Genomic DNA, 14,765 nt, shown 5'->3' with positions numbered 1-14,765 from the left:
AGGAAGTGCAAGTGACAAAAACATCATGACACAGATTAAACACACACATATAATATATGTGGAAAACTGAGTCAAACTAGAAAAATACCAGGAATGTGACACCAAGAGCGCCACAAGAGAAAGAGGCCCAATTATGTGCATAAGTTTACAGGAAAATAATACAGAGCAAGGCGAATATGTTCAGAAAGAAGGACCTTTGCAGAATAGTGCGGTTGTAGTATCGAAGGTGGATTCTGCAAAGAGGATGCCATACAACAAATTTAACCCAGAGCGTCGGATACATTCAATGATATTCAAATGAAGTTGCAGAGGTATATAGGGTTTATGTCTCTCCTTATTGCTAATGCCGAAGCGGAGAGGACGTATACGTTTGTTGATGGAACACGATCGAACAAATGTGAGTGCGAACCGTGTACGACTGAATGCAGCTTGCACATGTGGCTTATGTTACACCAGAGAATTGTCGTTTGATTTTGCACATTCGCTTATATTAGCTTCGTTGTAAATTGAGTTTTATACCTGGCAACATTTCTGGCCTACATGTTACGACCTGTCTGCCCAGGTGTGACGTGCGGAGACAGTCACTGCGTGTGCGGCACGATTTGTCTATGCAGATGTGATGCGGCCGAAACACCTCCCCACTTTCTACCGATGCGCATACAACGCATCGAATTTTTCATGTTTATATCTGAATATATGTATAGAAATACGGAATGTAACAGTTGATGTTCATGTAATGTACTTCTTGACGTAATCATTGTGGATAGAATAACACTATAAAACATCTAAGCTTCAACGGTGGTTCCTGTGTGAGATGTAAGGGATTGTCGTTTATTGTTGTTGCTTTAAAACAAAATAATAATGGTATCATGAAATTAATTCGCAGTTTGTTCAAAAACCAAAGCTGTCATTATTCGGGCGTTTCCTTTAGTGCCAATGCCTATACCGATGAACCAGAGGTTTTTCTGAATGTCTTTGGAAGGCAGTACAAATAGTGTTTTGAGTTTGTTGTGGTGTTGTTTGTATTCGAGTATTACCTTTTATTTGTGTTTAACGAAGCTCCAGTGTTCCAAGTATGATGAAGTTTGCGTAACATAAATATCGAAACGGATGTGTTCATGTTTATAGTGATGTGAGATTCAAGAGGACCACTTCTGCAATGGCAAATCACTACGATGTTCCAAACTGGTATGTTCGAAATTGCATGCCCTTGTTCAGATTTCTAAATTCTGCTTTGATACGGCAGAATTCTCGACGCGATGCACTTTGATTGTTTCCGCACTATTAGTCTGTTTACTCTGCAGGGCTGGAAAACCGCCTGTCGGACTTCATCTGGATGTTTTAAAAGGAGATAAACTAATCCAGGTAAAAGACGAACACTTTGCATTTTAGAATATATTTATTAATTTCTAACGCATTTACAAAAGGCACTGATGTTTATTCATATGTATCAACACTGTAGAAGTGTAGAAAAATGGACGGAAATAGAAAAACCGGGAGGAAGGGAGGTGCTGGCGGAAGTAAAACTGCGAGGGCGGGTCACGAGTCTTGTCTTGATACTCAATCGGTAGAAATATTCGGGTTCGACCCCTGGTCTAGCGCACAGTTCAAATCAGCGAGGAAATTTCATTAGGCATCGTAGTTTCAGACCTTATGTACTGCCTATGTACTGCCCTTCGCAGCTATAGTCATTGCGTATAAGTTTTCTTCCACTTAACCAAATTTTATGCTCACTCCAGCCCTTTCATTAACACATTTCTTGTCCATTGATGAAAATGTAGGAGCCATTGAGATTGTAGGTAATGGGTAGCTTGTGTTATACCAATAGAAGTGAACCACTAGATGTAACTTTTTGAAGTGAAGATGCTAGAATATGTGAAGCTCAAGCCAACATTTATCTGCTGACGTGTTGACATTTAATTTTGGTTTTGATTTGAGTTAGTTATTCATCCAAGGAACATCTGACAATGATTGCCCATAGAATTCAGTATCACATGAAAATAAATAATTCATAGGCCTAATACAGGAATATATAAGTATGTTCATATGAGAATAGTACAGTTGGTCAGCCATGTCGTCACTGAAGGAACCATTCTTAGAATGATTCAGGAAAATCTAAAACAAGTTGGCTAGACTGAGGAAATGGCTTCATCCCAAATATGAGGTCAGTGTCTTAACAACTGCACTGCCTCATTTGGATGGTCCCTATTGTACAATGTTTACTTATTTACCACTATTTGCGCCAAATAACATATAATTTAAAACATTATTTTTTTACTGGATGACTGCACACACTAAGTGCATGTGCTGATGTCTTCTGGACCACAAACACACTGCTATGCCTTTTGCACTCCCTCCAGTCTGTTTGGAAAACTGACTTCAGGGCCGTAATCAGCCGACTGTGCCCAACTCATGTCTTCAAGTCCATTCCTTAGTCTGTTTGAAAAACTAAGTTGGTGTCCCCCACTGATGAGTGAAATGTTGAGCTCAGGAGAATGTATTCATGCGCTGTAGGTCTTGGCTCATGATTTTCTTGTAACAGCATTAGGCTGCATTATGATCATGTATTGTAATGGTACAGAGTGTTGTGATTGTTCTCCTTCCTTATTAATCACTACTATTGAATCCTCTAAGTAATCTTCAGTTGTGCGTGTGCATTAATTAGCCTATGGGCAATTCCACAGTTACGGGTGTTACATGTACACACCTTAAAATCAGGAAAAATAATGTAAGGAAAATATTTATTGAATTTAATATTGAAAACTTCTAAGGCTTACATTATATTTCATCTTAGAAATGTTGATACTGGAATTGTTTTATTGTTCTCCTGGTTATTAATCAAAAAAGTAGTGTTATGGGTGTTACCAAAAGTAGACCTGGCCCCTGTTATGAGTTAGGGAATTCTCTAATTTCTGCAAACTTGATGAAGCTTTTATTCTTGTAAAACACCTGTTAAGAGGTATTGCCCCAAATTTTATTTTGAAATATAAATTTTTATTTTTTTGACATCATAACTTAGTATATATATATTTTTTTGCTGTTACGGGTGTTACATTAAATGTTACGGGTGGGCCACTCCATATCAAATCACCCAATAAAAAATAAATTTTACACCCACCTCCTTAGATTTTCATGAAATTTGGCTCAAATGGCTCTAATACCATCCTGACAACACCTGCAATTTTTTTTTTTTCTGTATCTCTTACAGTTTTTTTTTATAAATTTTTAAAGTTTTTATGTTTTGCGTTTTCTGAACCTTCGGAAATGGTCAGTTTAATTTGTATTCAAAACTTTAAATTTGCTTATCTTAAAAACTCTTTTAGATAACATCATGAATTTTTGCAGCAAGTTTATTTATTATACATATTTGAAGATAAAAATGATGCTATTAAAATATATTAATATTTTCTATGAAAAAAAAGATATACATGTATTTTTTTTCTTTTTTTTTTTTTAACGGATGTTTTGTTTTATAAGAATTGCAATATCTCGAGTCTCAGACCTGATAGAATGCTCAAATTTGTTTTAATTTACTCTTAAACATATAGGTTATTTGATAAAACAAAAATAATGATGGCTTTTTAACATGTTTATTAATTATAGTAGATTACATTAGAATTATGTACAAAGATAGTTTTCTTACGACACTTATGTATAACCCAACTGATTGCTTGAAACATTGAATTTTTTGAGTAATTTTGTCTTTTTAATAAACATTAATGCTGATTCAAACTGTTTTTCCACTTCATCCAAGAGCTTTCAGTTCTTTTGATACAGTCTTTTTTGAAGTAATACATTCTCCCAGTGCCGCTTGATTGAGGTGCGTCTACTACACAGACTATGTGCTCCAAAGGCACTATGCAGGAATCTTCTCTTTCAGGCCAATAAAATGATGCAGCGGGTCCTGAAGGATGTAGAAATAGAATTTCTGCATCTTCTTCATCATTGAATATTGTTTTTACCAGTCCAAAGTACCAGTTACCATCATAATTTGCAGCCACATAGCAATTTATGGATGGTTCAACATGAACCCAATCAGAAGAAGAATGGAAAGAAAAGACTAAGGAGGGTTTTACACTATCTGTAGTCCTTCTAATTTCAAGGTTGTTTGTTGGAAGTGGTTTGAAGTTATGAAAACTTCTAGTTCCAGGAATGGTTCGGGTTGCTGAAAAACGTTTTTCTAGTTTTAACCGTAGAAAATCAGCTTCTTTTTTGTCAATAAAGTGAAAATGAATGTTTTCAATATTTTTTTCACAAAACTTATACACATCGATTGCTGTCATTATTTGTTCTTTGTCTGAAAGCTGTAGACTGGGCTTTCCTTAAAATTCTTTTAATAGTTCCTCCTAGGCCATCACAAATTGACTTCCCATGACTTGTTGCAAAAAAAGAGTGTTAGGCCTTCAAATTAAAGTCTCTCAAGTGTTCAGTCAAATTTTTAAAACTGTTTCTATTTTTGTACTGCCCAGCACAACCATCTGTAAAGTAGTGAACTCAGTCAATGTCAGTATGATGTAATGACAGCCACTTTGTAATTTCTTTTTGTACAAAGTTAACAAAACCTGTGTCATGTTCTTGGTCATCACTAATAAAACAGTGCTTGGAAACAAAAACATTGTTTTCCTCATTTCTTAGAAAAACTCCAACTGGGTGTAGAGTACAACCACCTCTATTCCAGTGGTAACTTTGGATCTCATTTTGTATAACAAAGGAATAATTTTCACTGAAATCCATCACAATAATTGCTGTTTTGGGTGGTGGGTCTTCTTTCAATCTTTTAAAGGCTGCTGATTGGGATTTTGCTATAAACGAGTGTGGGGTGAGCTTTTCCAATGACCTAACCAATAAAGAAATGTAGTCTTCAACACTGATAGACTGTTTGATCATTTCTGCCCTGTCTGTGTTAACCCACTGACTGATTACAATTTCTTCTTCTAAATCATAATCTTCACTTAGTTTTTCAGTTAAGCACTCTGTTAGTGCAGTATTTGCAGGACAGCCGTTGCAATGATGTAGCATGCAGTTTTGGTTTTCTGTGTTGCACACAAGCATCTTAATTAGGTCTTTATAAGATTCTTCAATTTTCACAGCATTCAGTAATAGTTTAACATTCTGGTGGATACTGCATACACATACAGTGTGTGTGCCTGCAGCACCAGCAAGGATACGCCATTTAGGTCTCAAGAAACAAAATTTTGAAAATCCTACTTCTACCTCGGGATTCTCCCATTTGAAAGAATAATAGAGTTCTCTCAAGTTACACAAAATGAGTCTTTTTTTGTATGTACACATTTTTTTGAACACTTACTTTGTCTTTTGTTCCAGGTAGCACTCTGGAACTTTCATCCTTTTCATAAAAATCTGTTACAAGTCTTACTGTATTTTCAGAAAGAGTTTTACCTTTTTTTGGACCAGGAGTTTCCAAAATACCCTTTTCAGATTTTAGCTTTCTAGCTTGTCGCACCATGTACTCACTCACATTAAATTCTTTCATCACTTTATTTCGAGTCCAAGAATCTGGAGCCAAGGTCAGAATCTGGATTTTTCTAGACCTCCCAACAGATGAAATCTTCCCTTTCATAAGAGAAATCATTACATCAAAATCCTTTGCTTTCTCAACCACACTTTTATCTTCTTCGTCATCATCAGAACTTGGTGCATCATATTTTAATGCTTTTGAAACCGCCTTTTTTGCAGTCTTTTCAATACTGCTAACCTTCCTTTTAAAATAAGACCCTTTACTTTGTTCTGACAAGCCATGAAGCTTTATCGGTGTTTAACCTAAATAATCAAGAGCAATGTTTGTTTGTACGAGGGATTCATTTCTGGATTCCAATGATTGTAATTCAACCATGACTTCATCATCTGTTTCACTTTCATTGACTTCAACTCTTAATTTTTCCTCACAAAAGTTACGGCATGTTGAGCAAAGCTTTTGTCCAGGTTTTATGCTAATATTTTTTGTCAGTAATTGTCTAGAAAGATCCAAGCCTACACTTCCCAATTTTGTATTGTTACTCCTGTGTTTTGAAGTAAAAAATTATTACAGTGTTAAATAGTGCTTGGATAGTATTTTATTAAGTTTATTTGAACTCTCAGTAAGTACTGTTGCTTAGTTTACAGAGATTCTTTTCCAATATCCTATAAAAGTAACCAGAACAGTTTTGTGTTTTTTTAGTCAGTCTACACATGTTGTTTGATACTTTTCAAAAACATTTAAAAAGTAGTAGCTGTGGTGTGAACATATATTCTTAAATTCACACAGATTAATTCCACATCGTAAGTGGATCAAATCTTTTTCTTCCTCATTCAATTCTGATACCGGTTGTAACTTTTTTGAAGGTGTGTAGGTTGTTTGGAAACAGTCAGATTTTTTAAATAACCCTACACTACAGATTTGAATATCTGACATACTGATTTCACTTTTGGTCTGATTACTGTTCTGGTTACTTTTATAGGATATTGGAAAAGAATCTCTGTAAACTAAGCAACAGTACTTACTGAGAGTTCAAATAAACTTAATAAAATACTATCCAAGCACTATTTAACACTGTAATAATTTTTTACTTCAAAACACAGGAGTAACAATACAAAATCCAAGTGTACATTGTTACTCCAAGAAGACAAAAACTTATTTTCGGTGTCTAAGTCACTTGGCATTTTTTATTTTTAAAATATAATTAATATTATTTTAAAAATTAGATAACTATTAAACAGGTTAAAAAGCCAACATAATTTTTCTTTTATCTAATAGCCTATACAGTTAAGAGTATTTAAAAAAAAAAAAAAAAAAAACCCTTATAATTTTTTTTTAACATTTAGATATAATACACAAACTTATTCCAAAATTTCATACTGATATGTTGAGTATTCTTTAATATACAAATTTTTTTAGTTGTGAGGACACGTTTAAGTTACAATTTCCGACTGCTGAAACAAAGCCAAATCTAAAAGCTTTAAAAATTTATAAAAAAAACTATAAGAGATAGAGCAAAAAATTTTACAAGTGCTTTCAGGATGATAAAAGAAGTAATTGTACCAAGTTTCATCAAAAGCTGACATGGTTGGTGTCAAGGCCTGGGTGACTTGACATGGAATGACCCGGGTGTTACATAGATGCATCAGATTTGATTCTTGAAGGAATAAATTACCTCTTACAATTGCATAAAAAGAAAAGAAGTATTGTAGTTTATTTGGAATAAAAGTATGTACTTAAGGAAATATATTTGAAGGATAACGCTATTTATTACACAAAAAATTTTGTTACAATTTTATAGTACAACTAGGCCAAGATATCGTTACTTACTTAACATTTACCTCATTTTGTAGGCCTAATAAATTTATGACAAAAATGTTTTCTTATTATTGATTGGTTTAAAAACTTCATTTAATAATCTTTTTCCGCAACATCCAACTCAAAATTGAACTCTTAGTACAAATGGTTACCTCTTAGTTTGATTTCTGGTGTTGTTACCTTGACCGAATTTCAAAAAACAAACATCACTTTCATCTAGTTTAAAAAGTGTTTTACCTTTTCCTACTGACTTCCAGAAACATTATTTTCACATCCTCCTCTTCATCAACCTCACTCTGGCAGATTCCCAAGTAACGGTATTGAGTTTTGGATAGGGTTGGCTTCTTTTTGTCACTTGGAATGTCAACCAAGACAAATAATCCAAATTTTAAATCAGACTTTTCAATTTTATTAGTTAGGTTTAACTCACAAGCTCTTCCAATATTGTCTTGTGATTCAGATAGTGAAACAGTCTCCTGATCAGAATCATCAGAACTGCACACTTCATAGAAGTTTATGCATCTTTTGCATGTAATGTTTTAACTTTGGCCTCAGTGCTAAATACTGACACTCTTGTCATTAATGACTCTGCTGTTTTTGAAACCAGCAAATCAGTTGTGTTACAAGGCCGAAAGTGATGGCAGCCCTGGATTTGAGGAATTGCTTGTAAATTTTTCCACCTTTCATCCAAAATAGGAATGTTTGGAGGGCAGCGTGGAGGGTAAAAATCGTAGAGGGAGACAAAGAGATGAATACACTAAGCAGATTCAGAAGGATGTGGGTTGCAGTGAGTACTGGGAGATGAAGAAGCTTGCACAGGATAGGGTAGCATGGAGAGCTGCATCAAACCAATCTCAGGACTGAAGACCACAACAACAACAGGAATGTTATGCTCCACTGTTATCTTATCAACCCATAGTACCTTAATTTTAGAAAAGCTCATCAGAGTGTAGTCATAAAAGTCAATTGCGTTGTTAATAATAACTTTCCTAGATCAAACAGCTGTCCACACGCTCCTCTTCAGTGCACCTCCAATGCCATCCATGGCTCCTTTACCATGTGAACTGGCAAAAAAATTCCACTCAACTGTCAATCCGAAGTCTCTCTCAAAATAACATAGATTGGTCAAAGTATATTTATTTTTGAACTGCCCAGCACAGTTGTCAGAAAATATAAAAACTCTTTTAACTTTAGGAAACGCTTTTTTAATGTCCGTTATAACAGTTTTAAGAAAAGTCCACACACAATATTTTGTGTGTGAAAGGTCATTACTGATGACTGCATAGGACCTGACTTCATGGTTTGCAAACTAAATGCAGAAAGTGCAAATAGTTACTTGTGAATGTGCCCAGTGTGGACTCTGTACCTCATCTTGTGAAATTAGAGCATAATTCTCTGCAAAGTCCATTTGAAGAACGCATTCTTCAGTGTCAAGGCTGTTTTTCTTTCCTTTGATGAAATCACTCTGCTTTATCTTCACGTAGCAATGTTTTTTAAACTGCGACAATTTGTCAACCGGGCATCATCGCAGCTCCCTGAATGTTCACTAAGACAAGGACGATGTTTCGCATCATTTTCCCATTGCTGCCAGACAATCTTTTTAGTTACGTCAAAGCCTTCTGGGATAAATTTGCTCAATTTAATTTGACATTCCTGGCATGACCCAAAAACACAGTCTTCGTTCTGTGAATTACAACTTAATTCATTCAATAATTCCTTGTGATTGCTTGGAACAGCTTTGCTCAAAGACTCAAGTATGCTTATGAAATTGTAGGCTCTTATGAATGACTAGAATTTGCCTCAATAAGCAGTTTACTGGGCCTATATAAAATTTAAAACTGAGGTTAGCAATATTGTTGTCCTTGGGAAAGTTAGAATGGAAAACATAAACTATATGTAATCTAAAGAATTTTGGGCTTAATTAACTTTTTAGGAGAACGTCAGTTGAGTCCGGTTAATGCCCCAATTAACTTTTATAATGTAGGTGCAGTGTTTCAACAAGTGTATGCAGAGGAATAAAAATTTTTGTTTTCAAAGTTAAAACTGTTTTCATATGTAATAAACATAGTTAAAAAACTTTTCTCATTCATAATAATACCCTTTGGTTATAATTTAAATGCAGGTCCTAGGCCTACTAAAGATGAAGGTGGCATTAAACCTTCCAATTCATGTTACGGGTGTTACGCATGTGTTAAGTAACACCCGAAACAAAAATTAGTAACACCCGTAACAGCTCTAAGAGTGTTAAATAAGACTTCAAAATGCCATATAATGGTATGATATTGTGAAACATGTGCATAACCTCACATTTACAGAAAAGTATTGTACAGAACAAATTTACTAGATTACAAATTAAACTTTTGTACCTTTTTTTGTTACGGGTGTTACAAGCTGCACATATATTATAAAACTAACAAAATAAAGAAATGCAATTAGCTTAGCTCAACAAAACGAATTATTGTGAGCTATAACAATGTTGACTTCAATATTCTTTGCAACAATAGTACAATCAGCCATAGATAACACAATTTAATACTCATCTGGAAATAGCATAAAACATAGCTCTCTGTGGTGCCATAGAGTAGTGCACTTTAAACACTTAGTGAAGGTAGAAATTTAATTTTTTCATAGTCATGATTATTTTGCAATGAACAAATGTACTTTTAACTTGGTATTTTTAAGATTATATTTGAAATATTGTCATTTTAATTTTTTTGTCACAAAGTCTCTTTAACATGGAATGACCCCTATCAAGAATATTTTAGGGCTCTACCTTTTTAAACAGATATATTTTAGTAGTTGTTCACATCCCATTGGGCAGTTTATTATAGATACAGTTTAATTCTCTGATAGAAATTGCTGTTTTGTGTGTGATTTTCCTTGGTAAATCCCAAGTCCAAACTGGCTCTTTTTAGGCCTACATGATGAGGCCTAAGCATGTATAGCTATAGAACTATTAGAGTAATACTTAGTAATATTTTCCCCTGATTTTCACAATAGTTTGGTAGAAGTATTTGCTTGGTGCAAGTTCTGTGTCATTCACCAGCTGCGATTTGACAAATTACATCAAGTTTACAATAAAATGAATAAAATGAAATTTAAGCTATGGTATTAAAATAGTGATTATATAATGCATTAAAGATAAGAACTAGATTGCAATGTACTTTCATAACACAACTATAAAATCAGTGCTAGAACATGGTGTAACTAAGTAGCTGAGTCGCTGCTGTTGTTATGGCACTGAGTTGCAGATCAGGTGGACACTTTTCTGTCATCGGAGAGGTAGTACCTAATACTGTACAAGGTTGCACTTTTTGTTGTTGTTGTGGTCTTCAGTCCTGAGACTGGTTTGATGCAGCTCTCCATGCTACTCTATCCTGTGCAAGCTTCTTCATCTCCCAGTACCTACCGCAACCTACATCCTTCTGTATCTGTTTAGTGTATTCATCTTTTGGTCTCCCTCAACGATTTTTACCCTCCATGCTGCCCTCCAATACTAAGTTGGTGATCCCTTGATGCCTCAGAACATGTCCTGCCAACCGATCCCTTCTTCTAGTCAAGTTGTGCCACAAACTTCCCTTCTCCACAATCCTATTCAGTACCTCCTCATTAGTTATATGATCTACCCATTTAATCTTCAGCATTCTTCTGTAGCACCACATTTTGAAAGCTTCTATTCTCTTCTTGTCCAAACTAGTTATCGTCCGTGTTTCACTTCCATACATGGCTACACTCCATACAAATACTTAAATCTATACTCGATGTTGACAAATTTCTCTTTTTCAGAAACGCTCTCCTTGCCATTGCCAGTCTACATTTTATATCCTCTCTACTTCGACCATCATCAGTTATTTTGCTCCCCAAATAGCAAAACCCTATACTACTTTAAGTGTCTCATTTCCTAATCTAATTCCCTCAGCATCACCCGACTTAATTTGACTTCATTCCATTATTCTTGTTTCGCTTTTGTTGATGGTCATCTTATATCCTCCTTTCAAGACACTATCCATTCCATTCAACTGCTCTTCCATGTCCTTTGCTGTCTCTGTCAGAATTACAATGTCATCGGCGAACCTTAAAGTTTTTATTTCTTCTGCATGGATTTTAATACCTCCTCTGAATTTTTCTTTTGTTCCCTTTACTGCTTGCTCAATATACAGATTGAACAACATCGGGGAGAGGCTACAACCCTGTCTTACTCCCTTCCGAACCACTGCTTCCCTTTCATGTCCCTCGACTCTTATAACTGCCATCTGGTTTCTGTACAAATTGTAAATAGCCTTTCGCTCCCTGTATTTTACTCCTGCCACCTTCAGAATTTGAAAGAGATTATTCCACTCAACATTGTCAAAAGCTTTCTCTAAGTCTGCAAATGCTAGAAACGTATGTTTGCCTTTCCTTAATCTAGCTTCTAAGATAAATCGTAGGGTCAGTATTGCCTCACGTGTTCCAATATTTCTATGGAATCCAAACTGATCTTCCCCACGGTCGGCTTCTACCAGTTTTTCCATTCGTCTGTAAAGAATTCACGTTAGTGTTTTGCATCCATGACTTATTAAACTGATTGTTCGGTAATTTCACATCTGTCAGCACCTGCTTTCTTTGGGATTGGAATTATTATATTCTTCTTGAAGTCTGAGGGTATTTCACCTGTCTCATTCATCTTGCTCACCAGATAGTAGATTTTTCTTAGGCCTGGCTCTCCCCAGGCTGTCAGTAGTTCTAATGGAATGTTGTCTACTCCTGGGGCCTTGTTTCGACTCAGATCTTTCAGTGCTCTATCAAACTCTTCACACAGTATCGTATCTCCCATTTCCTATTCATCTACATCCTCTTCCAGTTCCATAATATTGTCCTCGTGTGTGTGTGTGTGTGTGTGTGTGTGTGTGTGTGTGTGTGTGTGTGTGTATATATATATATATATATATATATATATATTTTTTTTTTTCTTCCACCTTTCTGCTTTCCCTTCTTTGCTTAGAATTGGGTTTCCATCAGAGCTCTTGATATTCATACAAGTGGTTCTCTTTTCTCCAAAGGTCTCTTTAATTTTCCTGTAGGCAGTATCTATCTTACCCCTAGTGAGATAAGCCTCTACATCCTTACATTTGTCCTCTAGCCATCCCTGCTTAGCCATTTTGCACTTCCTATCAATCTCATTTTTGAGATGTTTGTATTCCATTTTGCCTGCTTTATTTACTGCATTTTTATATTTTCTCCTTTCATCAAGTAAATTCAATATTTCTTCTATTACCCAAGGATTTCTACTAGCCCTCATCTTTTTACCTACTTGATCCTCTGCTGCCTTCACTAATTCATCTCTCAGAGCTACTCATTCTTCTTCTACTGTATTTCTTTCCCCCATTGCTGTCAATTGTTCCCTTATGCTCTCCCTGAAACACTGTACAACCTCTGTTTTAGTCAGTTTATCCAGGTCCCATCTCCTTAAATTCCCACCTTTTTGCACTTTTTATATACACAAAAGTTTAGTTCTAAATTGCTCTCTTTGGTTACGATTGAACAGCGCTAGGTAGCGTAGGTAGTGCATTAAATAATTTTAGAACTTCAATTTGCAGGCTGTTCTCTATCTTAATTTAAATTTTGGCCTGTCTTTACTGTCGTTAGGCCCAGTTGTGAGTGCTATGTTGATGAGCTCCATTTCTTTTTCCATAGGTGCCTCGAGTTATTTTAGTGTGAATGAAGCAGTTGAAAATATGATGGATAAAAAAAATCAGCACTCCTAATGTGGAAAAAAATTGGTTTACAACTGTCAGTTTTTTGTGTGGATTAATGATCCTCACTGCTGTCTTTTCCAATAAAAGCACATTATTGCACCTACAGAATGTCCCAATTGTAACAGCCCACAGCTGATGTGACTGTGGAACATTACATAGTACACTGTTAGTAGCTATTTTTTTGATATTACACTTTCTAATTTCTTCAAGTGGTGTAGGACACATGAAAGTTTTGAACAAGTGTGTTTTAGCATGCTATTGTCATTTTAATTTGGTATCAATGAAAACACCCAGAAGCTTAACAGCTGGTGTGTCACCTTGTGATGAAGTATTACTGAGGCTGCATATCATCGTCTATGTTTGATATTCATTAATTGTCGTCCTGTTCTTGATCAACTAGGACATGGCCTCACTGAATAGGGTTTCTTGTTGAACAGCATGAACTACATTCTCCCATTTTGAGAACAAAGTTGTATCATTTACAAACTGCATGGTGTGCCCAGTGGAGCCTGTGTCATTAACAAAAATTAGAAACAAAAGAGGTCCTATCATGGATATGTTCGGCACATTGTGTTGTAACGTCTTTTCACCTAAGTCTGCTCCTTGCACTGATATGTTCTGTTGTCTATTCCTCAGGTAAGATTTGAGGGTTTGCAGAACAACTCCTCCTGTGCCATATGACATTAGCTTGCCGAGCAGAGCTTTATGTGGGATACAGTCAGATGTGTTACTAAGATCACCAACTAGCAGAATTATAGTCTCGTTGCCTTCAAAACCCTGACTTATATTTGTATTAAGTCAAGTACTACTGTTGTCGATGACCTGCCCTCCCAAAAGTTGTGCTATATGTCATAAAATTGAGATTATTTCCTTCAAAATACCTTAATATTTGCTGATCTTTCATTATGGACTTATCACTTTAAATCATTATAGAGATTGGCCTGTAGCTTGACACTTAATGAGGATGATCTTATTTGTAAACTGTTACTATGTGTTCTGCTTTCTGGAAGCGTGGAAATTCTCTAGCATGAAAGCATTTATTTCTTACTACTGTCAGTAGTTGAGCTGTTCGAAAGGTTAAAGTTTTTAGCATAGTATAGGATAGGCCATAAATATTGGGTTCCCTGAGTGTTTGAAATTTTTTAACATTCTTATTACGTCTTCTGGATACACACACTTCCACGTTACCATGCTGCATTTCTGTACCAATCATCTACTTTGTCCCAGGATGTAACTGTGTTGCATTGTGTGACACCATTGTGGCACATTTGAATTGGATCATGTTTGCAGATGGTGTGTTGGAGGGTGTGGTGTTGGGTGTGTTTGTTTCTAAATTGTTTCTGACAAGGGAACCTCCCCATCGCACCCCCCTCAGATTTAGTTATAAATTGACGCAGTGGCTAGGCCTTGAAAAACTGAACACAGATCAATCGAGAAAACAGGAAGAAGTTGTGTGAAACTATGAAAAAATAAGCAAAATATACAAACTGAGTAGTCCATGTGTAAGATAAGCAACATCAAGGACAATCTCAGCTGAGGAGTGCCGTGGTCTTGTGGTTAGAGTGAGCAGCTGCGGAGCGAGAGGTCCTTGGTTCGAATCCTCCCTCGGGTGAAAATTTTACTTTCTTTATTTTCGCAAAGTTACGATCTGTCTGTTCATTCATTGACGTCTCTGTTCACTGTAATAAGTTAAGTGTCTGTGTTTTGCGACCGCACCGCAAAACCGTGCGATTAGT

General features: G+C 35.7%; 1 protein-coding gene across 1 annotated transcript in view; it reads left to right on the top strand.

Annotated features, from left to right (window-relative positions):
• The first annotated feature begins 979 nt into the window (after positions 1-979).
• LOC124802553 (nuclear inhibitor of protein phosphatase 1) overlaps positions 980-14,765 on the top strand; it is an 80,670-nt gene continuing 66,884 nt past the window's right edge. The window contains exons 1-2 of the mRNA XM_047263418.1: positions 980-1,188; positions 1,305-1,365. Of these exons, the coding sequence (XP_047119374.1) occupies positions 1,160-1,188; positions 1,305-1,365 (90 nt within the window). The 5' untranslated portion in view covers positions 980-1,159. The remainder of the gene's footprint in view (positions 1,189-1,304; positions 1,366-14,765) is intronic.

This window comes from Schistocerca piceifrons, chromosome 6 (genome assembly GCF_021461385.2).
Source record: "Schistocerca piceifrons isolate TAMUIC-IGC-003096 chromosome 6, iqSchPice1.1, whole genome shotgun sequence".
Taxonomy (NCBI): domain Eukaryota; kingdom Metazoa; phylum Arthropoda; class Insecta; order Orthoptera; family Acrididae; genus Schistocerca; species Schistocerca piceifrons.
The sequence above is the reverse complement of the archived record's forward strand: the minus strand, read 5'-3'. Positions and strand labels throughout refer to the sequence as shown.